The sequence below is a fragment of the Echinops telfairi genome, unplaced genomic scaffold (genome assembly GCF_000313985.2).
Source record: "Echinops telfairi isolate 266 unplaced genomic scaffold, ASM31398v2 ScPeMD7_7412;HRSCAF=8450, whole genome shotgun sequence".
Classification (NCBI taxonomy): domain Eukaryota; kingdom Metazoa; phylum Chordata; class Mammalia; order Afrosoricida; family Tenrecidae; genus Echinops; species Echinops telfairi.
Genome location: NW_022111312.1, coordinates 12,418,011 through 12,441,998, shown reverse-complemented (window position 1 = coordinate 12,441,998; position 23,988 = coordinate 12,418,011). Strand labels below are relative to the sequence as shown.

General features: G+C 51.0%; 1 protein-coding gene across 1 annotated transcript in view; it reads right to left on the bottom strand.

Annotated features, from left to right (window-relative positions):
• The window catches only part of TMEM120B (transmembrane protein 120B), a 38,371-nt gene extending 17,738 nt beyond the window's left edge, over positions 1–20,633 (bottom strand). Inside the window, exons 1-2 of the mRNA XM_004709592.3 lie at positions 20,512–20,633; positions 1,323–1,441 (exon numbers count right to left, since the gene is read on the bottom strand). Of these exons, the coding sequence (XP_004709649.1) occupies positions 1,323–1,441; positions 20,512–20,580 (188 nt within the window). The 5' untranslated portion in view covers positions 20,581–20,633. The remainder of the gene's footprint in view (positions 1–1,322; positions 1,442–20,511) is intronic.
• Between the last annotated feature and the right edge of the window lie 3,355 nt (positions 20,634–23,988).

Genomic DNA, 23,988 nt, shown 5'->3' with positions numbered 1-23,988 from the left:
TCTGTGACTGGGGGAGTCGGTCAGACCCGCCCTTGGAATAGCGAGGGTCCTTGCCGTGAAGAAGCTGACTCTTAATGCAACCTCTGACTCACTGGTTCCCATCCTGGTATCGTACCCTCCCTGTCCCCACAGGGCACAGCTTTGGTTTTCACAGCCAGTGAGGTGGGTCCCACTGGCACCCAGGGGGCGAGGCCATGGAGGGTGCTCAACATTCCACACTGCGTGGAACAGCCCCTGTACCGAGGAAGCATTGGCCGCACGTAGCAAGGGATCCGAGAAGGAGAGCCCCGAGGGTGAACAGAGCCTCGTGGGTCCCAAGAGTAGATGTCTTAAATGGAACAACTGGGCACAGAAATGACGAGCCAGTGGTCACACGATGACAAACGCAGCCCATGCCTCTGAACAAACTGGGTGGTCATTATTAAGTGGGAACCTGTTTGCTGTGAAAGGTTTTTCAGCGAATGTCTTTACACAGGCCCACCCACATCCTCTTCTCTGGGCCCTCCACTCCCTGGCTGATGGCCCTCCAGTTCCCCAATCGGTACCCTTCCACAGGGAAGGGGCAGGGGCCTCAGGAGTGGCCAACCCTGCGACAGAAGCCCACCTATGTGACTGGGGGGGGGGGGGCACTCTACGATGTTTCCCTGACTGCCTAGGGAGTCACGACATGTACTGTGTCGCTGACCCTGCAGGGAAAGAGTGTCCCGAACCACGAGACAGCAAGATCAAGAGTGAACTGAGTCATGCGCCCAATTATGGCCCCACCGAGCACGCCAACATCCCCGCCCCCCAACCCACGAGGAGGAGCTCCGCTGTTTATCTACCAAGCAGAGAGGCTTCTTATAACAGCGCCCAGCTTTCCTCTGGGAAACTTCCTCTTATCCTTCCCCCCACTGTTTCCACTAGGACTGTCCCACCCCCAGATCTAGGGAGGTCATATGACCCAACCTCGGGAAACCAAAGTCCCCACAGTTGGCTCGCAGGCTGTCAGATGACCACTACCAGCCAATGAGGCATGAACCCAGAACTACTGGGAAAGAAGTTCTCATCCTGCCGGTGGCAGAGTCAGGGTGAAGTAAGACCGCATAGAGGACACAGCCTGACACTGCTGGTGGCACTGGGAGGGGACAGCCGGCCTGAGAGTGAAGCCAATCCACAGGAAGGTAGGACTCAGAGAGAGAAAAAGAAGAAGAAGATTCCTAAAAACCCCCTGGACCTCCAGATCCAGTGACCCTGGTTTATTCTACAGACATCCTCATCGTCTGCTCAGGCCAGTTTCGAGGGGGCTTTCTGTCCCCGTCTGGGAGCAGCAGCCCACGTACCTCTGGAGTGTGTGCTTCAAGTCCTTCAGCCGCTTCTTCTGCTTGTGGATGGAGCTGCTACACAGGCTCTGCAGGGCCGTCAGCTCCTCCAGCTTCTGCTTGTAGATCTTGTGTGTTTCCTGCAGGGTGGACACAACAGGACATGGAGGACAGACCACTCTTCACCGCGAGCTGTGGACAAGGGGCATGACGACTGTGGTCATGTTTTATAGCTCAAGAGCTCCAGCGAAGACTGCCCAGGCTGTGGCTGAGATGCTGTGAACTTAAAACTGGGGCTAGAATGGGGGAGGGCAGGCAGCATGGTGCACAGTGGTCTTTACTAAGTAACTGCTTTGTGATCTGTCTCGCTTCCATTCCTCCCAAAGGCAACAACAGAATGCATCTGGCCAACTCGCAGTCCTGGTCATTTGGGTAGTGCTGACAGTACCCCCTTGGCCATGGGTGGTCATGTGACCCAGTCTTGGCCAATCAATATCCTCTAATCCCTCATCACTTGGTTGGTTCAGAGGTGGACACATGGTTCAAATAGGGTCAATTCAAATCGGTCCTGGGATCTGGGATGGACTGGTTGGTTTGGAGAGATGCCCTTTCTCTTGGGATTCCTAATCTGGTAGATGGTTCACGTGGGCTTCAGGGTCGGGAGAAGCTGCCCTAGAATGAGGCCAAGTGGAAGAAAACAGAAATGAGCGATGGTGAGAGACAGAACTCGGCTCAGGGCATCATTTCAAGCCCTGCAACTAAACAAGCTGACTGCACTGTGATCCAACACTCTTGAGCAGTTACATAAATTGATCCTGGCAATGAAAAGAGTCCTCGCTGAGTCACTGAGGAAAAGTACATGCCTCTGTTCCCCTTCCAGCCAACCCCCCTTACTCCAGAAGCAACCACTCCAACAGACTCAAAGTCTCATTCCTGGAAATAACCATGCAGGGCCACATGGGCAGGAGAAATACAAGAGATTTTGTCTCAATGCTAGGAAAATGGGACACACTCACCTCTCAACAGATCACCATGACAGACCTCCTCTAGAGTCCTGATCACTGACATCAAGTGGCACCAATTTAAAGAAACCAATACGGGGGAAGGAGACCCTGATATTAAAACCAGTTAGCTCAGTGACAGCTCTGTCAATGGCATATGGTTCGCAAACATCATGATCTGCTTCCTAGTGAAGTGAGTAGCATGTGGGGTCTAAATGCTTGTGAAGTGGCTATCTATCTTCAACACAACTATGGGTCTCAACTCACTGGGAGCCAACAGTAAGAAGGTCATGAAAAGTGCAGAGAAGAAACAAGTCCACATGAACCACAACACCGTCCACCCTAAAATCAGAACGACATGGTGCTCGGCTACCACCGGCCATTCCGACAGGGGCCACGACGGATGGTTAGTCCTGGATAGAACGGGAGAAAAAACGTGGAGAACTCAACCTCTTGTTTGTTTTTTTAAAACAAAGCAAAAAGTCAGACAAACTAGAAGAGTAGAGAACACAGGACCACCTCCGTCCCTCGCCTTACTACTGGAGAGTCATTAGAATTGAGACTATCCTAAGATCGCCTCTTAGTGAAATCGTAGAGTACATGCAAAATAAAGGCAGGAGGCTTGCTGGTGGAGCAGGGTGTTGCAAAGCAGTCAATTATTTAATATGGCTCTTGCAGTCATAGCCTTTGTTACTCCTACCAGACAAACCTCGTTTTCCTTATGGGTCTGGGAGAGAAGGGGAAGATCCGGACTGGATTATGTGATTTGGTCTGAGTGATTCTGCCCTGCTCAAAATCAGCCATCATTATCAGCAAGAAAGAAGAGCCAGGAGTGGGGCATGCCCAGTGGACATCAAGAACCCTGCATGTGGACCCCTTTGATCCAGGAGATGGCTGACACCAGAGGAGGGGCAGAGCAGCAGCAACAGCAGCAGGACGAGGAGCCAGGGCCTGAGAGAGCAGTGGACCTTCCAGCCCACAGAGCAGTAAAACAGTGCTTTGGGGCAGGAGGCTGGCTTGTGATGTGGGGTGCCTCTGGATGTTTAATAAGGGAGCTGGGTTTGCTGACCCATGGAGCCAGAGCCGAGTACCTTTGGGTTCAGAGTTATGCCCCTTGGGTGTTTACTGGGACCTCTAAAAGAATTATCTAACCCGCCCACCTGAAGCTCGAAGAGGGGGCGTGAACGCCCTCCTACAGATGGCGGGGCTCCTGGCCAGGCTGTGTCAGAAGACAATGGCCCCAGCGGCCAGTTAGAGCGGAGACTTCCCTGAAGGCTGCAGGGGACCTCACGCACTACCTCCATACGGGGTGGGCAACTGCTGCCATGGGGACATTGCCTGAATTGGCCGCTACTGGAGGGCCCCTCCTATGAGGACTAGATGGCGCCTCTCCCACAACTCACGTGTCCACGAGGGTCCACATCTGACCCCAGGCTCAGGGACAGAGTCCCCTCAGACCCTAGAGGCCTCGATGGGGACGTGGGTGTGCATAATAAAACTTTACAGTGAAAAAAAAAAAAGAATTATCTAACCGGTTACACTTCCCTAATAAACCTGGTAATTTTGAGTATCATCTTTGAGTTCTGGCTGGGCACTGCAATGAGACATGGAGAGTACCTTAGAGGGAACAGTGGTGTCAGAGCTGGTAAGAAGGTTGGAGAGAGGAGGCATGTCTGACCTCAGCCTCATAAGAACTGGCCTTGAGCTGAGGCTGCTCTTGAGCCTCCTTTTTCCATGTGAAGGCGAAGGTCATATGCCACCCGTACATTCTCTTTCCAACCGTCCACCTGGAGTCACAAATCAACACACTATCATTCCCTGTCTGTGTGCACCTGTGTGCCTGGTGTTCTCCATCAGAGTCAGTAAACTACAGCATGCAGGCCAAACCCAGCCCACCACCTGCTATCATACGGCAGTCAGCTTCGCCAGGCATTTACATTTGGTAACGTTGAGAAGATGCAAAAGGAGGATATTTGTGGCATGTGAAAGCTAGATGAAATTCCAATTTCAGGGTTCATAAATAAAGTTTTATTGGCACGCAGCCACACCCAGTTATTTCCGTATTGGCTACGGCTGTTCTCATGCTCCAACAGCAGAGTGAGTAGTTGTGACAGACACCGTATGGCCCATGAAGCCTGAGAGATTCACTACCTGGCTTTTTACCAAAAATAAGGGTTGCCCACTCCTATTTTCCACCGCTTGGGAGTTAGTAAGTAGTTGGCAGCAGGCCGCCTATTGAGGCGTCCCTGTGTCTACATGAGCACTCAGTACAACTACCAAATGCCAGGAGCTGGCATGGGTGCAGGGCAATACGAGGGTCTCATGTACCACCCATGTCCGGGTGCTGCTGACTGTCCCAATAGGTCCTTTTGTGGCAATTTCCCCACATTCTGGGGCCATACCATCTCACGTCTTGATTGGCAGCTCCTGTCTTTTCTCTTTGGCTGCCGTTCCAGGGGTCCCTGACTCAGGGTGACCCACATGTTCAGAAGGCGATCACCAGGCCCCTCTTCCTAGTCTTTCTTAGTCTGGAAGTTCTGGTGACACCTGTTCAGCATCATAACAACAAACTTTCAGTGAAAGACAAGGGATGGCTGTGCATGAGGTGTGCTGGCAGGGAGTCGGGACTCCTACCTCCTGGAAGGTGAGACTGCTACCAGTGGCCCACCATGCCCCTCTGCTACCTCTTTCCCTCTCCAGTGCACAGGCTCCACGACCTTTCTGTCAGTTGTGACACTGACTTGGCTTAAAGGTCCAGCCCTAATGTTTGAGAGATGTTTGCTCAGTTCTGGATTTGTCTGGTGTCTGAATGTCATTGAAAGGATGTTGTGTCCCCAGGCGGGATGTTTCTCCACCCTCCTCTTATGTGAAATTCATGAGCAATCTCTGTGACCAGGGCACCTATTTTAGTCACGTTTGAATTCCCCTCCTCAGGGCAAAATAGTTCTGAAGTTCAATCCGTGTCCAAAGGTAGGCCCTCTGGAATCAGGGTGGGGGACAGTGAGGCTCTAACCTGACTAATGGTTTGGGGAAGGTGAGGTCATTGGGCTGAGGCTTCTGGGAGATCCCGGGCTGTGTTCCTTCCCCAAGGGCTCCCTTCAGTGCTGGAGAGATAAGGCCCAAACGGCCAGGTCAGCAGCCAGATGTTCTCCGAGCCCTCTTCAGTTATATTTAATATTTAATTTCACAAGTAAGGCTTGAAGACAATCTCCTTGTTAAAAATTAAAACATCGTGCTGTGGCTAACATCTACTTTGAATACAGCCCTAGCCTGTCTCCTCTCCCTTTGCCAAAAGTAAGCACTACTACCAGTTTATCCTTGAAAAGCAAAAACAAAGACCCTTCTGTAGGGACTGCGTGCAGGTTTGCAGAGCAGATGGTCAGTTTTACATCCAACCATTCACATCCAGTTGGTCTCATCTCATTGGTCGCCATCCCTCCGAACCATCAACTCATCACACTTCCTCCCTGGGTTTCCTGCTTCCCTTCCTCTTTCCATCACAACCCTCCTGAACTTAGCCCGAGGGGAAGTGCCGCCCTTCTCTAGGTGTGCACACCTCACTAGTGTCTGCTCCTCTTACAGACCTGTTGCCTGGTGTTTCACTAGAAACTGGGTCACAGGGCGTGAATTCAGCTCCAGTCGTGAGGGGTGACCAAGGTCCACAGTTTCCGTGCCACCGGACCCACCAGTCTCTATCCAATCAGGAAGCCTGTTCTCTTCTGATGGCTTTAATTGTGCTTTCTCCATGTTTTTCCTCCTACTCCAGTTTATTTTTCCAGATTTTGTTCTATGGTTTCTTCCAGGCATGTTTTGCACGCAGTTCTATACGTCCATGCAGAGCTATTTCTACGGACACAGGTATTATTCACACACTGCTTCACGGTGGCAGACACCATCACTAAACAAAAAGATCAAATGTGAAACTATGGTTCCTCAACACAGGCTCCATCTACGTCTAGATGCTTCAGAAAGCGGTGTTTCCCCTCTTTCCCCGAGAACTCTGTCTGCTCTTCTATTCGCACCGCTTCACAAAGGTCTCTTGGACATTCCCTGGGGACTCAAATTGTAATCCTTTCCAGTGTTGAGTTTTAAAATCAAAGAGAAGTCTGAAGAGGCTATGAAAGATGGACAGCACAAGGTTGACAGATGAAATGCACCTAGGACAGCCCTACCCTCGGAAAATGAGTGAGCACATTGTCGCGACGAAAAAATAATTCCATTGCACAATCTCCCTAGGCTTTTCTCCACTAACACAATTTTTCTTCATAATAGCTCCTTGACTGTCCTGCGTCCTTTGAGAAACTCTATCAAAATGATCCCTTTGAAATCTAAAACATCAGCCACCGTAACCTTCTGAGCGGATCGTTCTGCCTTGAACTCATCTTTAGGGTCTTCTCAACCAACATTAAAAAGCTTAGTCCACTAAAAAAACTGTTATCTTAGAATGACCCTGCTGCAAAGCTTCAATGTCCACTTGAGTGTCGTTTAAATGTTGACTTATGGGGACAAACGGCCACCTAGCTTGAGGCAATGTTCTCCAGCATCCCCTGCAGCTAAGTGAAGTGTTAGCCAGGGGCACGCAGGGAGGAATGAGGTGTGCCAGTTCTGAACCACATTTTTATAAGGAATTGCTTGCCTCCAAAGAAGTCCTGGTTGGGCAATGTTTATGCGCTCAGCTGCCAATCCAATGGTTGGCTATTCGACTTCCACAAAAAAAGCAGCCTTGCAAGCCCTAGGGGGCAGCTCCCATCTGTGCTATAGGATCGCTAGGGGTCAGAAGTGACCCTTCTGCAGTGGGTTTTTTGAGTTTGTTGCCCCACTCTCAGGTCATCCTGCTCCCTGGCTAAGGTAGAGCAGCAATGGGGCCAGTTACCTGGAAGCCATGGGCTAGAAGACACTCTCCCCTCCCCCAACCAAACCAGCCTGTGGTACAGAGTGACCTCCTGGAACAGAGTTTCCCACTTGGGAAGGTTTCAGACAGGGCCACCCAGTGTTTGGCACTCCTTACATGGAGTGTTGGGGTCTTGTTCCTTACCCCAGAATCTTGGCAGGTCTGTATCTGCTTTGCCAATAGAACCTGGCAGAAGTGATAGGAGCCTTCAGAGAGGGAGGTGCCACGCAGCTTCACCTTTTTGTGGGGCACTCACTCTTAAGAGCAAAAAGCCGAACCACCCTAAGACCATCAAGCTGCACAGAAACCCTAACACATGGAGACGCTCCAATCAACGGTCCCAATCAAGACAAACCTCCTTGCGTTCCCAGCCCATGGGCTAGATAGATCATTCCAGCTCCCAGCCATTCAAGACTTCCCGGCTGGAGCCCCAGACATCACAAAGCACAGTCAAGGCATGCCCACTGGGCCCTGCCCAAGTACCTGACCCTCTGAAGCTGTGAGCAAAATGCAATGACTGTTGTTATTTACAAGAACTGAGTCCCATCCACCCTGGACCACATCTTGTAATAGGCTGTTAGGTGAAAGAGAAAAGACCTTGTTTCCACTTAAACCTTGGGGTCACTTTGTTACAGCTATATAGCTTACGTCCAAAACACACACTTTTTTTTATTACAGTAACAGTTTTATGATTGTCTATAACACACATATAATTTGACAACATTGTTTCATGCTACAGATACACTACAATATAGTTAAGGCATTCCCTACTGCTGGGTATTAGGTTGTTTACAATCTCTGACCATAACCAAGAACGCAACATTGAGTAACATCTCCCTGCTGTGCCCTGTGCGCACATCTCTCTGGGAAAAATACTCAGGAGGGAAAGGTCAGAGGGTACAGTCATGATGTAATACACGGCCAGCAAGTCAATTACAGTTCAGAGTGACCCTGTAGGACAGAGAAGAACTGCCCAGGACGGTTTCTTTTTTGTTGTTTTTTTAAACATACAAATAAAAACTTACTGTGATTTGCACGCAAGTTTATATAGCAAATTGCTTTTTAACAATTCATAGGTACACCTTTTGTTTTCTGACACTGATTTCAGCCTTCCCAATGTAACTGCCTTCTCCCCACTTCCTCCCTGTATTTACCATTTTCCCCAAAGGGTTTTCTAAGCATCATCTTTTAAGGACTAGAGGTCTGGTGAATTCGAACCAGGGACTTTTGTGGTTAGCAGCTAAGGGCTGAACCCTTGGGAACTGGCCCTGAGTGTGTGGCTGCACCATTTTAAACTCCCACCACAGCCTAGGACAGTTTGCACCCCTCACCAACTCTCGACATCAGCAACATTTAACTTTCCCAAGCACCTCATGCTTTGCGAGAGATGTTTCCTGCCTAATCCTAAAGCATCAGACTGTGGGACTTTCACTATCCTTTGTCCCTTGGCATACAATGGGGTCATTCCTGCTCCTCAATCCCATCCCCACCCCCAAGCCTCACTGTGCCATTGGCCAGTGGTACTTCCTGGGGGAGATCAGGCACTAGAGACCATACACACCTGGTCCACTTCCGGACTGGCTCCAAGATCAGGGTTTGCCAGCCAAGGGGCGTGGATGACATGGGATGAAAGGGTAGGAAACAAGGGCCTTATTGTGACCCACTCTCCGCTCCGGGGGCATTCCTGCACCCAGCCTCTGTGGATTCCACCCTCCTGCCAGTCCCACAAGCAGGAAAAAAAATTAGCTGTTAATTTCCTGGACCCGTTCTTCATGACCAGGAGCCCTGGTGGCATTGTGGTTAACAAGTTGGGCTGCGATCGCAAAGCCAGCAGTTCTAAACCACCGCTTGGGAGAAAGATGGAGTTTTCTAGTCTCATATAGAGTTAGTCTCTGAAACACACAGGGGCAGCTCTGCCCTATCCTATAGAGTCACTAAGAATAGCCATCGATTTGATGGTAGTGAGTTTGGTCGGGTCCCTTCACACAATCCCCAGGGTGGTTTTGTTCCTCGGGTCCCTGACTACTGTCTGAACATATGGATGTCCCCAATAGATGCTCAGGAGGACCTGCATGTTGGGATGCATTTTGCAGGCACTGCCATCGAGTTAATCCCAACTCATAGCGTCCCTATAGGACAGGGTGGAACTGCCCCTGTGAGTTTCCAAGACTGTGACTGTTTATGGGAATAGAAAGCTTCATCTTTCTCCCTTGGAGCGGATGGTGGTTTCAAAATACTGACCTGCGGTTAGCAATTTAATGTGTAATCACTATGCCACCAGAGTTCCTGGCACCAGGATGTGTCGCACCCAGTCAACCTGACCCTCCTTCCACCCAATCAGCCTTGACTATGGGACTGCAAGTGGAGCCAGCCCAAAGCCTTGGGTTGTGTTTGCCAACCAGGCTGCTATTCCCCTTCTGGTTAAGTGTCCCTAGATTGTCTTTGCAAACCCATCCCTCTGTGAAACTCTGAACTCCTCGGGGTGGGAGCAGAAGCTAACCCACTCCAGTCCCAGGCCTGGCCAATGAGAACCACAGCCTGCTGCTGACCCATCTTACTGGTTCAGAGATGGGTTTGCAGCACCAAGGAAATAACTGGTGTGTGTGTGTGGGGGGGGGCGGCTTTTATGGGCTAAAATTACAATACACACACTCTCCACTGGACCTGAAGCAAGTGGGACAAGTTCAGCACTCAAGGGGCTATCTTGACAGCACTGGGGAGCCCTGCCTGAGGGGAAGACAGGTACCTGAGTCTGGGCCCTAATAACTTAATCTAGAGCCCCGGGATCCACTATTCCTGAAGGCACTGCACCTTAGTGTTTCCAAGCACACAAGCCAAGGAAGGTAGTTTTGGCTTGCCAGTTTGAGTGGAGCGTGTTTCTAAGTGCAGAAGCCGGATTAACATGCCGCAAGAAGGGAGCATTCCGTTCCTTCTCGGCACAGGCACAGTTCCCCATACCACGTAAGAAGAGAAGCCACAGACCAACTTTCAGGTCCTTTTGCCAGTGCCTGGAGGGGCAGGGAAAGGGGTGGGTCGGAACCCTGGAAGACGGTGGAAATGGGGAGAGTCCTGGCACCTTGCAGTTTGGTAATCAATGTCGCAGAACCATATGGTTATGTGCCTTGCTGAGTTCCTCCCTGTCTACGAGTTGATTCTGATTCACCGTGACCTACACGACCGAATAGAACTGCCCCTTTGGGTTTCCAAAACTAAGTCTTCACGCGAAGAGACAGTCTCATTTTTTAAAAATCATTTTATTAGGGGCTCATACAACTCTTATCACAAAGAGACAGTCTCATCTTTCTCCCTCGGAGTGGCTGGTGCTCTGGAGCTGCCCATCTTCTGCTTAGCAGCCCACCTCTAAGCTGCTACACCACCGGGCTCCTGTACTGCTGAATGGGAATCCAATCTGCTGGGTAAGCGGCTCACCTACAGCAGCGAATGCTGAGAAAATAAAGATGCCAAGAGCGCTTCACATCAGTAACTACATCAAATCCTCCTTGTCTCGGAGTTGATTCCAAATCGGAAGGGCTCTACAGGCTCTATAGAACTGCCCCACTTGGGTTTCCAAGGCCATGAGTTGTTTTTTGTTTTGTTTTTTTCTTTAAGGCCATGGTCTCATGGTCTTTACAGAAGCCTAACGGCTGGTGGGTTCACACTGCCACCCTTCTTTTCAGCCGCTGCACCACCAGGCACCAATCAGGAATGGGCATGAGAAACGCAGATCTCAGAACACCTTGGCGGGGGCTTTTGCTCCCAAGAGACAAAACTAAACCGTTCTTTTTAAACCACTCTCGATTGAGTCATACTTGATGTACCATAAAACCCAGCGATTCAATGATTCTTGAATCCCGTTTCAGAATGTGCCATCACCCCAATAAGACCCTGGTGCCCATGAGCCGACACACCTCACGGCTCCAGTTCCCGGCCACAGCAACTGCTAATCTTTTCTGTCTTTCCAGAGCTGTTTTGTGGTGGACATTTCCTGTAGATGGGTTCATACAATGTGGTTTGTGTGTTTGGCTTTTTTTCATCCTGTACAATGTTTTTGGATGGGGACTGGGAGTTCAGTAGAATCCTCACTCTCCATACTGGAGTCCTGGGTTCGATTTCTGCCAAATGCCTGTACCTCATGCGGAAGCACCACTGTCAGTGGGGACATGTGTGTTACTAAGATGCTGGGTGTGTCTCAGTGGAGTTTCCATACTAAGATGGTCAGGAATAGGGGGCTGGCGACCTGCTTTGTAAAGAATCAGCCAACGGAAACCCTAGCGATCACAACAGTCTGATCCCCAATCAATCACAGGGACAGTGCAGGACTGGGCAGCACATTGCTTCTTTGTGGGGCTAAAGGGGAGAGGGGACCCCACAAAACATCACAGGTCCGGTAGGCACAACTGTACAGCGATAATAAGTAGAGGTTACAGTAAAGTCATAGAGAGCAGGAGAGTTAGAGGAAAGGTTGGAATGAATGGAGTCAGACACAATTCATGGTAGCGTTGCTCACTTCAGCCCCACTTGATGGTCCTTGTGGAGGGAACTCAGCCGCCAGGGCAGGAGCAGCCGCCTCCGCCCCCCCGAGAACCAGGGAGCCTCCTTATTTATTGCTAACCACGCATCATATCACTTTAGGGGGATCTGATTACAGAATCATACATCACAGAAAGGGGCAGGACAATTCATCCTTGGGCAGGTTTGATCTCTCTGGTGTCTCATACAGTAAAATTGACAATTACTATCCTGGGAGGCGTGCAAGCCCCCTAATAGCAGACAACAACCTTCGTCATAGGGAGGGGTTGCAACATAGGCAATACAAGCAATAGAAGGGGGATGACCTAGGGGTGAACGCGCAATAGTAAAGGGAGGGAATGGGGGGCATGTGTGGCAAGATAGATGGTCCTTGGACTCAATATGGTAGCCTGAGCTAGTCATCTAGAGTGGTCCCTGGCTTGTCTTCAGGCAGTCCTTCAAGGGAGCAGTATCAGAAGGGAGTGGGCCCTATTTGTTGTGGGATAAACCGTGGTGTCTGTTTGACCGCTGATAACTCTCAGGGAGAATGACTCCTAATCCACTCTTGATGACTACCAAGTGTAGTCATTCTCAAGCAGCTAAATCTGGCATACATTTGGGGGAGACAGCTTGAGAGAAATCCTTCTGTTCCCCACATTCCTTTGTTCATGGGCTGAGCCACTAAGAGCAACATTTCTGGAGGTCCACCTATGTTGTATAGATGCTAGTCAACCATAAGTATATGGTGGCATAGTGAGTGGATTACTTATTGACTGCAAGGCCAGCAGTTCGAAACCATCAACCATGCCGTAGGACAAAGATGAGGCTTTCTACTCCTGTACAGATTTACAGTCTCGGAAACCCACAGGGGCAGTTAGTTCAGCATCGACCCAATGGCGGTGACTTTGGAAGGGTTCTAGATTAACTGCATTATTTCAGATCTGTCTGTTAGTGGTTGGACACTCGGGATGTTTCTACCTTATGGCTCTGACGAATCATGCTGCTATGCATATTCATACGTCAGTTTGCATGGCTGTCACTGTCATTTCTCTCGGGTAGGTACGCAGGAAGGGAATGCTGGTCACCACAGTGAAATTGAGGAGCCCAGTGGCTTGAACCCACCAGCTGCTCCTCGGGAGAAAGATGTGGCTGTGTAGTGCCGTGAAGAGTCCCAGTCTCAGAAACCCATAGATGCAAGTCTACCCTGTCTGCTTGCTGTAAGTTGCTCTGAGTCAGAATTAACTCAATAGCCGTGAGTTTGTTTTTGTATGCTTTCTGGAGTTACGGGGTGAATGCTCACACAGCTACTAACCAAAAGGGTGGCTGTTTGAACCCAGCAGCTGCTCTTTGGGGAAAAGATGTCTGCTTCTGTAAATATTTACAGCCCTTGAAGAAACCTGATGGGTCAGTTCTCCTCTGCCCGACAATGTCGCCAAGAGTCAAAATTGACTCGGTGGTAGCAGTGGGTTTTAGAGTAAATTTATGTTTAATTTTTAAGAAAAATGTCAAACTGCCAAACCACTATTTTTCCTTCTAAACTTAGCAGCAGTGGTTTGGAACATGGGAGACATATACCCAGGACGGGGAGCCAGCCCCCCTGCTCACAGTGCAGAGAGCACCAGCTTATTAACTGTGATTGACTCCTACTTCAAGTCACTGCCACTAAAAATAGCACGGAGCGCGGGGGGCACCCAGCCGACAAGCAGCTGGGGCAGAGAGGCCTCCACTCGACAGCAGAACCAGCCCCTGCATCTGCCTCCACCCCCCAGGGCCCTGCACAGGACCCAGTCCAACAAGAAAGCCGCTCAATGGGGCAGCTCGGGAGGCAGAGCTTCAGGGGGTGAGCAGGACACAGAGGCAACCACGGGCCAGGGCACCGTGCAGAATCACATGCGCAGACACGGACCTTTCCAGGAGAGGAGATGCAACCGGGGCGTGCTACCTGGCTTGACAGGAAAGGGTATTTACACGGTTGACATCACGTCAATGATGGCATGGTGCCGACAGGGCTATTTTCCCTCACAAGCCTGCTGGTACCTCTGGATCGCTGTTGGGCCTCCAGCTCATTTTGTGAGAGGGTTCAGGTGCAGAAAGCAAAGACAGAAAATCCATATCTCATTCTCCAGCTAAGAAGTGATAACTGCGCAGAACTGAAAGCCCGGCGAAGCCTGTGTCCCCTTCCCTGTCAAGAATGGGCTCCCTGACCTTCACCCCCAGAGAAGTGAACACGTACACTGGGTATGTGTGCACCCTCCCGGACCACCTGAGGTGTTCTCTGTGCACTGGGAGGCTGGCTCTCAGGAGCGCATCTTCTGGGCTCTGGGCCTCAGCCTCCTGCTCAGGTGTGGCCAATGGGAGTTGCAGGCAGAAGACCGGAGGGTGGGAAGAGAGAGGCTGGGGTACTTTGCCCCTGCTTTCTCACACTGCCAACAGCTGAGGCCGTCCCTGTTGGCAACACCTGGGGCCTCTTTGCACCTCTAAATAAAAACTCGACTCCTGGAGACCCCGTGTGTGTCAGGGAAAAGTTGGTCTCCTGGGGTCTACAATGCCTAAATGTCTTGGTTGTTTTTTTTTCCCCCCCAAGAGATCACCAGGCCTTTCTTCCAAGGTGACTTTGGGTGAACTTGCACCTCCATCCTCTCGGTTAGCAGGCATGTGTGGTCACCGTTGGCACCACCTGAGGTTCTCCATAAATAGCTCCTCATAACATTCTTCCAGGGAAGCCCTGCTGAGTGAAGCATCTGCTTCTTGCCAGGGCCCTGCTTGAATCTCTGCAACATTGGACTTGGGCTTCCCCACTCCCTCACACCTTTTGTTTCTATTATGCTGAGTTTTCTAGTGGCACTCATGTAAGAAAAGACTTTATACCAAAGTAATTTTTTTTAATCAAGCATCAGAACCTGCTCCAACTCCAGTTCATGGGGCCAATGCTGGCCGGAGCCCTCCTCAGACTCCTGCAGCTCCCGGTGGATAAAGCAATAAGGGCAGCGGGGAGCTGGGAGATCACAGGCAGGTGGGTGCAGCGTCAGTCGCATGGATCAAGGTTCTGCAGGAACGTGGCAGGGTGTCACAGCTCCCAGGGTAGGCAGACTGTGTGGGCTAACCCCAGAGCCAGACGCACAACCCAGGAAGCAGGAAGGTGCAGAGCAGGGACAGCAGGAGACGTTCTCAGTGTCTCTCTTATGAAAAGGCCACACCCCCACGGAGACATCATCTGGCTGAGACATGTTAGGTTGGACTCCAACCTACCTCCACACGGAAACTCAGTCCCACTGCCATCGAGTCTACTCCCACGCACGGTGCTCTTATTAGGGTAGAAATGCCCCCTGTGGGTTTCTGAAATTGCAACTCCTTACGGGGTACAAAGCTTCGTCTTTCTCCCAAGGACCATCAAGTTGACATAAAACCTAGCCCCCACGCTGTGGTTGTTACTGTGGAGCAGAGCCCCACTCATGTACAGAGACAAACTGCTCTGTTTGCAAGGCTGTGACCTTTAGGAAGAAGACTGCCAGGCATGTCTTCCGAGGTGCCTCCAGGTGGGTCCGCATGGCCAACCTTGCAGGTTGGGTACATATCACAAAAATGGAGGGAGGCACTGGGGTGAGTGCTGTAAGGTCCAGGTCTCAGAGCTTCATTCCTACGGGGCCGTTACCATCCTCCAAGTGCATATAAGACAAAAACAAGTGAGTTTCCACTGCAGGACTAGGAGACTCTGGTCCTCTGAGGCCCCAGCTCTGTCCCAGTGGGAAGATGAGGGTAATGCCTCCAGGGCCCAGTCCGGCTGTGAGACAGCTGGAGATGCCTTCCCAGCACAATTTGGCTGAGTCAAGATCCAGACCTGGGGACTCTGAAGTCCAGAGTCAACATCTGTCTTGGGGACTGAGAGAAAAAGGAATCTCATGCCCTTTAGGTTCAGGGCTCCAGCTCGGGGGTGCTCGGCTCGGGGGTGCAAACAGTGGGTGGGCAGCCCTGGAGGTTCCAGCAAGGCCACGGCCAACACCAAATGGTGGCAACGTGGTTACATGCTTACCTTAGAGCTGAGCCTTTCTGACGGTAAGCTTTCAACAGATTCCTTTTAGGTGGTCTCTTTCCAGGGAATCACCTTCCGATAGATTTGGGGATCCTGGTTATTCTTAGCTAGGGCATATCACCATGGAAATACTACCAAGGATGGCAGGATGATTTCGCATGGATTCTGTAATGGGAAAGATCCTGCATCACGTGGCAGGATCATTTCGTGGTGTCTGTTTCAAGAGTAGGACACAGAAATGTCAGCATGTATGCCAGACTTTTGGAGGGGAGGAACACATAATGGTTAAATGATTAGACTCTGCAGTCAGGCTGCCCAAGTTCAAATTCAGTAGTCTGCCACTTATAAAGCAAAAAAGCTTCATCACATTATGTAACTTCTCTGTGCCTCTGTTTCCTCAGCAGTGAAAGGGCTAAGGGATGAGTGAGGATCACTTGAACTACTCGATATATCCTTGCCTGAAGACACTTGCTCCTGGACTTCCCAATCACATGAGCCAATACCCCCCATTTTTTAATGCAATGGGCCCTGTCACTGGCACAAGGAGCCCTGCCCAAGGCATTGTGTGAAAACACCAGACAAATGTGGAGAGCCCCAACAAGTTCACAGACTTTTCCTCAAAGGTTAAGGGTCTCGAGGTTAAGTGTGGAGCCCACTGTGTTAGGAACCCAAGAAGGATTTGAGGGGACAGCAGGCCCCTGATCAAATTCAGAAGTAGGGCACGGACCAGGAATCTTGATTTCCCACCCAGCGTTGCCTCTGCAGAAAGAGGACCCACGAGACAACCCAAGGTGGAAAAGAAACACAAGCCAGCGGAAGACCACCACCAGGGCATAGACCTGCCTTGGCCTGCTCTCCTCGTAAAGAACACAGACTCTGTAGCTGACAGCCTGGGTTCAAACCCTGGCACCAGCTCTTATCCTGACCTTGAGCCCTGGGCTTCACCTCTGTACAATGGGGCTACCGGGATCTATTTCATAGTGGTCTAAGAAAATATGGCTGGAGATTCTGCTTCCAACCTGCCCCACTGCTGTCCACCTGCACACAGCAGTGGTCTGCAGGCCTTAGCTGATCTGGACCCAGCCCTCGTTTTATTAAATCAAGTCGCAGACTGCACACTTTCACCTTCCCCTAAATATGTTCCCAGCTATATCATTAACTCCGTGGGAGAAAGAGGGGGATCTCTATTCCCATGGAGTTTCAGTCTTGGAAACACACAGGGACAGTTCTACCCTGTCGCTGTGCGTCAGAATGGACTCGCTACCAGTGAGTTAAGCTCTGGTTATCAGTAACCAGTTTTTGTTTGTTTACGTTGGTGAAAATAGACACAGCAAAACTCATTGCCACCGCACAGCTTCTAGACACCATGACTGAGGACCGGGTTCACACCTCAAGTTCTTCACATTGCGTCAGCATTTGGTTTATTTCTGTTCTTGTTGGTTCATGATCCAGACCCTGTTGACCACACACACAGAGTGAGCGCGCTCACAGGCTGGCTGCTGCCTCAGGGCCTTTGCACTGTCTGGTACCATTCATCTTTCAGGCACCCACAGGGCCCATATGTGTAACTTCCTGCAAGTGGCTCCTCGGTTGTCACTCCCCAACAAAGTCTCCCTGACCACCCTGCACCCCAGGCACCCGTTCTCTGGGAAGGTCCATTGGATGGTAGCACACTTGTCAAAAGCAGCATCCCTGCAAGGGCAGTCTGGGACAAGGCCACGTCCAGCCACCTCCCTCCTGGCTGCGGGGGGAGGGATGGGGTTGGGTTTCTAGTGATGCAAGGAGGAAACACTCATTAAATCACCTGTCACCATGACTGTGACCTTCTGCAGTCAGACCACAGGCCAAAGGGCCAGACAGCCCGTGGCTGGCATCAGGATGGTGTTCAGCACCCCAGCAGGAACCCCATTTAGTCTTGACCAAAGTCCCTGCAGAGATGCAAACTGCGCTCCAGAGGTGAGTCAGGCCTCAGACACCACCCAGTCAGAAGAAACCCATCCTGCCCTCCAGAAAGCCCCAGGGATTTTTTCTTGGAAGGGAGAAGGAAGGAGATTTCAAAGATCTTTCAAATCTACCCTCATGCAACCCCTGACAGCCTATAAACCCGAACCAAACTCACTGCCTTCCAGTTAATTCCAACTTATAGTGACCTTACAGGGCGGAATAGAAGTGCACCCCTGCGTCTGGTTTCCAAGACTAACTCTTCACGGGAGTAGACAGCCTCATCTCTCTCCAGTTACAAACTGCTGGCTTTGAGGTTAGCAGCCCAAATATCCTCCAGGGCTCCTCAGACAGGCTCCCGGGTCGAGAATTTGGTTTTCTCTTCCCTTCCTTCACTGAAGGGAAGGGGAGGGTCAAGAGAACTCACTGCAGAGCACTCAGCTTAGAGACCAAACCAACTCCAAACCCACTGCGCAGGAAGGGAGGAGCCGACGCCGACTCACTGAAACCCGATAGGTCAGAGCAGAACTGCCCTTGTGAGCTTCCAAGCCTGTCACTCTTCACAGAATCAGGCTGCCACATATGTCTCCCGAGGACCAGCTGGTGGGTTGGAACAACTAACCTCTGGGTTAGCAGTCTGCCACCTAAATCACTGTGCCACCAGCGGCCTTAGATTTGGAGGCAGATTCAGGGAAAGTAAGATAGGCCGGAGTTTACAGAAGAAAAATCCCATCCCACAGTCCAGATTCCTAGTTCCAGACGACCGCCTGTCATCTCCAATTACTTCTTCCTTCCCCAACTTTACTGGCAAATCGGACCCAGTTCAATTATGGGCCTGTTGGAGCTTGAGTTTCCCCATCAGTGAGCTGACGAGCGTAGCTAATGACTTTGCTCCCCTGGTCCTTAGGGACTCTACTGACCTTCTGTCCAACGCTGACCTCTGACCCAGCAGCTCACCCCAAAGCCTGAGGCAAACTGGGTCTCTCTCTCCCAAAGCAGGATCCAGTGCATCCTGGTTCCCCGTCTCTAGAGAGCTGAATTGGGGAATAACACCGTTTCTTACACCAGACCTTCCACAACCCTCGCTGTGCACCAGATAGCGAAACCTGGAATCAATCCCCAGTTCCTCTCTGTGCCCAACACACCTGGACATTAGAGACACCCCAGAGGAACATAACAAAGATGAGGAGGACTCCTCTGCAGCCTCTGCCTGCCAAGACTTGCTGTCTAATTGCTGTTAATTGCATTAATTGCATAGCTCCCGAGTATTAGGATGCCTCTGTGGCCGCCTCCTCTTATTTGGAGGAAGGGCAAGGAAAGAGGAATTGTGAACACCGAAAGCTCCACGCGGCTAGCTGCTCACCTGCTTCCTCAGCCCACCCAATGCCCTCTCCTCCACCCTCCAGTCATCTCAATGCCCAGGAAGACAGTGTTAAGTGGCAGCTGAGAGATCCTGATGGGCTGAAGCCAAAAGGGGCCCTGGGAACTGGGTGGGAGGGGCATGGAAGGGAACCAAGCTCTAGACTTGAAGGAAAAGGCACCAACTCAGAGGGGCCTCACCCTCTGTGGTGCCTGAAACAGTATCCTCTCCTGCTCAGTGCTCCCAGGCACCTCTCTGGCGTCATCCAGCTGTGGATTGCTTTGAGTCTAGAAAGACCCATCACTTAGACTTTAAGTGGTTCTCAACCTTCCTAATGCTGCGACCCTTTAATACAGTTCCTCATGTTGTGACCCCCCCAATCATAAAATTATTTTTGTTACTACTTCATAACTATAATTTTGCTACTGTTATGAATTGGGAAACACTTGTAAAAAAGGGTCGTTCAACCCCCAGGGGCGTAGCAACCCACCCGCTGAGAACCAGTGAGAGACTTCCTCTCCCCCACCCTGGACACTGAAGGCCGACAAAGCTCCGTGAGCAAGGACAATGTCATTGTCCCAACTGAGGATGCCAGGGGAGTAGGGTGCTGTGGGTAGTGTCACTTCAGGCACACAGGGCCCACCCCTAAGGAAATAAAGCCAAACCCCGGCTAGACAAAAATGGGGTGTGAGGGGAAGGTTTGGGGGGCAATATCCACACCACTCCCAAGATGCCTTTTTTTCACCAGAGTATGTTGCTAAGGCCTCTCCACGCCCTATCAGGGACTGCCACTCTTGCCAGGACCTCTGGCAAAAATGCTGGTCTCTCAAGGGGCCCACTCCGCCCCCTGGAAGGCTTCAGGCCAGGAGGGCAAGGCTGGAGGAGCCTCTACAGTTGGGTGAGGCAGCCCAGCTGTCAAACGGAGATGCTCTCCACCGCGCCAAGCTCCGCCTGCAGCAGCGCCCGGAGGGCCGGCTTGGCCCCCCGGGATAGAACTAGGGCCCCTCAACCAGTTCCTCAAGCAAACCTAAGGCTCAAGGAACGGCGCCCAAGTACCCCTCCCAAAATGGAGCTGCTGATAGAGAACGCTGCCTCGCCAGGGCCGGGAGGTCGCTCCCAAATCTGGTCCGTAGAGACTGAGGGAGACCCCGGCGGAGGGATCCCCCAAATCTATCTGTCCCCCTCAGGCCTTCCCCACATGGACCCGCCAGGAACTTCCCCGAGGCCGCAGGCCAACTTTCTGCAGCGGAGTCCCGCGGGGCAAGGAGCCGGGGCGGGGAAGGGGCTTCGGCAGGCGCCCATTGTGGGTGAGGAACCGAAGCGCCGAGAGGATGGAGGGGGTTGACCACGAGGACCCTGGCCTCCAAGCCTGCGCCGGGGGCCCTAGGCCTAGGCCACCCCCATCGCCCGGGCCGGGGGAGGGGGCAGACACTGTCCGGCAGGTAGCAGAGTTGCGGGACCAGGAGGTCCGGCCCTACCTGCAGTTCCTGAAATTCTCCCTCCAGCTCGTGCCAATCGCGCTCGCAGCGCTCCAGCTGCCCGGACATGGCGCAGTGGTGCAAGGCGGCGGCGGCGGCTCCCGCGGCGTGGCCCGGCCGCCACGAGCACCCCTACGCCGGTCAGCTCGCCGGCCGCCCTCGGAGCCGCCAGCTGTTCTTGCGCAGCCAGAGCCACGCGCGCACCTGACGTCACGGCCCCCGCCCGGCGCGCGCCCCGCCCCTTCGCGCGGGAGTGGGCGGAGACAGCTCCGCGCATGCGCACGCACCGCCCCGGCTCCGCCTCCACGGGCCGCCCTTCAGTCCTGGCACCTGAGGTGCTTTGTACTACTGCATAGGGTCGTAGCTGCTGCCTGAGAGTGCCTTTGAGCGTCCACAGTCCCTCTGTCCTAGGAGGCGCTCGGAGAGTGTGTCTGCGTTTGCCGAGCAGACTTTACTTGCAATGTGTGCATTTGAGGCGTCAGAGTTGGGGAGGGAGATTGGAGATTTGCGAGGTGGTTGGAGCTCACCCACTCCGACCTGACCAAGGTCAAGGCCCCGGAATACTAGAAGGGACACTGGCCATCCAACTGGCAAGGTCGCCAGGCAGAGCCCGGAAGGACCAGGAGGCACCTGTCATTTCGCATTGTCTCTATTTACTGTAATCAATACATTCTAGAGTGTGGCAGCTGGTTTTGTAGCTCCAAAGGGACAACTGCCACAACACTAATTAAATCCAAATTCCCGCCCGGCCTTGCAAACCCCACAGTCCTGGTCCCAGACACATCTCCCATCTCATCCCCAGGCCACCACTGCCACCCCCAGCAGGTCTCTGCACCACTCTTTCCTGTTTCCTGCCTTTGCTAGATCTTTGCTGTTTTCTCATCAGGCAGCAGATGGCTGCCTTTCTGTACTATTCAGGTTTCCGGCCCAGTAATGCCCTGAAAAATGGCCTTTCCCCGCCCGTTCCATCTGACATAGCACCTGCATTCTTTCTTTCGTAGCAATAGGACTACTCTGTCATTGTCTCCAGGCTTCCTGTACATTTCACTCCACTGGAATATAATCTCCAGGAGATCTCTGGGGCCTATCTCAATCTTACCCTTCTTTGGACCCCCAGAACTTGGCACAGAGTTTCAAAAAAAACCAAACAAACAGAAAATCCATCCCATAAACGCTTCATGGAAATCAATGTGTGTCAGAGTAGAACTGTGTTCCATACATAGGGTTTTCTGTGGCTGTTCTTAGAAGTACATCACCAGGCCTTTCTTCCACCCTCTTAGTTAGCACCATAGCACATTAACCATGTGCCCTGCCCAGAAATCCACTGGCACACAGCAGCCCCTCAATAAATATGTACTGAATTAATGGAAATAATAAACATCAAAGATGATCTACTGGAGAAGTTTCCAGCTTTTTGGTTTCCTAGACCCTCTTGAGAAATCTGAATGGGGAAAATGTACATAAACATAGAGAATTGCTGCAATTTTTTAAAATTAAAAGATCATTTTATTGGGGGCTCTTATAACTCTTATTATAATCCAAACATCAATTGTATCAGGCATATTTGTACATATGTTGCCATCATTCTTTTCTAGACATTTACTTTCTATTGAGCCCTTGGTATTAGCTCTTTTTTCCCTTCCTGCCCCAACCTGTGACCCTTGATATATGCAAAACTAATTACAATTATATTCATATCTCACACTGACCGCTGTCTCCCTTCCCCCATGGTTTCTATAATTCTTAATTGAGGCTGGAAGAAGGAGGCATGGCTCACCCAAGGTTTCACAGTCAATTCCTGGCAGATTTTAAATTATGTCTCATTTCTCACTCCTAAGCCAATGTTAGCTAATTAATAAAGGAGGTTTCTTGTCTATTTCCCTCCATTGAAATATAACCTCGATGAGATCTCAGGACTTTGTATCTGTCATACTCATCTTTAGATCCCCCAAATCAGTGCCTGGTCATGGAGCAAATTAATTCAGACCTCTTTCACTGAATCCTCGCGGGGTGGCAGGCCCTGGAAGTGAAGAACATGAGTAAAACTCAGGTGGGCGAAAGGTCGTCTCTGACTCTAGATGTGTAATTTCCAGGGGCACAAACTGACAAGGACAAAAATCACTCACTCAGCTATTTTGAAGTATTAATTGAGCACCTGCTACCTGCCAGGCACTGGTCTAGACACTGGAAATCCAGCAATAAGTAAAACAAGGCCCCAAAAGAGAGGAAAACCCCTACCCTCTGGGAGCTTCCATTTTATACTAGTACTCTCACGACCGTCAGGTCTACTCTAACGCATAGCAACCTACAGGACTGAGAAAAACTGCTACTTTGGGTTTCTAAACTGCAAGCCTTTATGGGAGCAAACAGCTTTATCTCCCCCCCGCCCCCACCGAGCAGCTGGTTGGTAGGATGTGAGGGGGATAGTGCATTTGGAGTTCATTCCACCAGGTCAGATTGTTAATCAGGCTTTCTATTTAGAGGTTCTGAAAATATTATGTAACTATGTTCAACTAAAGAGGCCTGATTTATGGCAGATGGGGGACTGGTTTTGCCACCACGACAATGCACCTGCTCACACAGCCATCTCAGTGTGCCAGTGTTTGGCAAAAACAGGATGCCTCTCTTGCCCAATGTACCTTACTCACCTAACCTTGTCCCATGCAACTTCTTTTTGTTTCCACGAATGAAGAGGGACATGAAAAGACAGCGATTTGACGATGCAGAAGAGGTGAAGAAAAACAAACAAACAAGGGAGGTGCTGTCAGCCATCCAAACAGATGAGTTTGAAAAGAGTTTCCAAGAATGGAATAGCAGATTTAACAAATGTATTAAGTGTAATGTACTTTGCAGGTGATAAGGTGGTTTTGTAAAAAAAACCTTAAGTCTAAGGGGCCGGCCCCAATCCCAACTACATAGATACCTGCCCCTCCCCCCAGAAGAATTTATTTCAGAGGACAGCACTGAAGCTGCAGCTCAGGAAGAGGGACATATCTGATCAGAGCACATGGGAGCAAATGAAGGAGGAGGAAGAGAGAGTGGAGCACATCCTGGCCCACTAAGCCTTGAGGATGATATTCCAGCTCAGAGTACAATCCACAGAGAAGACCATGTAGCCAGCCCCACTATGAGACATGACATCCCTCACTGACCCATAGCCCTACTGGGGACAACACTCTAGTGCGGGAATTGAGCCTGATCTGATCCCACCACACCAACGCAAAACATTAAGGGCATGCAACAGAACAGCAAGGGGAACAGGGCAACAGAAGTCCCCAGGGAATACCAAAAATAGACTTTGGGGCTAGGGTGTTGGATCCCATCACACTCAGCCGCAAAACACTCCTAAAGACCAACAAACAGTCTTTGAACTAACTATAGGCTTTTCTTTGTTGGTATTGTTTTGTCGGGTTTTTTTGTTTTTTGTTTTCTTTTGTTGCTTTGTTTTACTCTGTCTTATTTTTGTGCATGTTATTA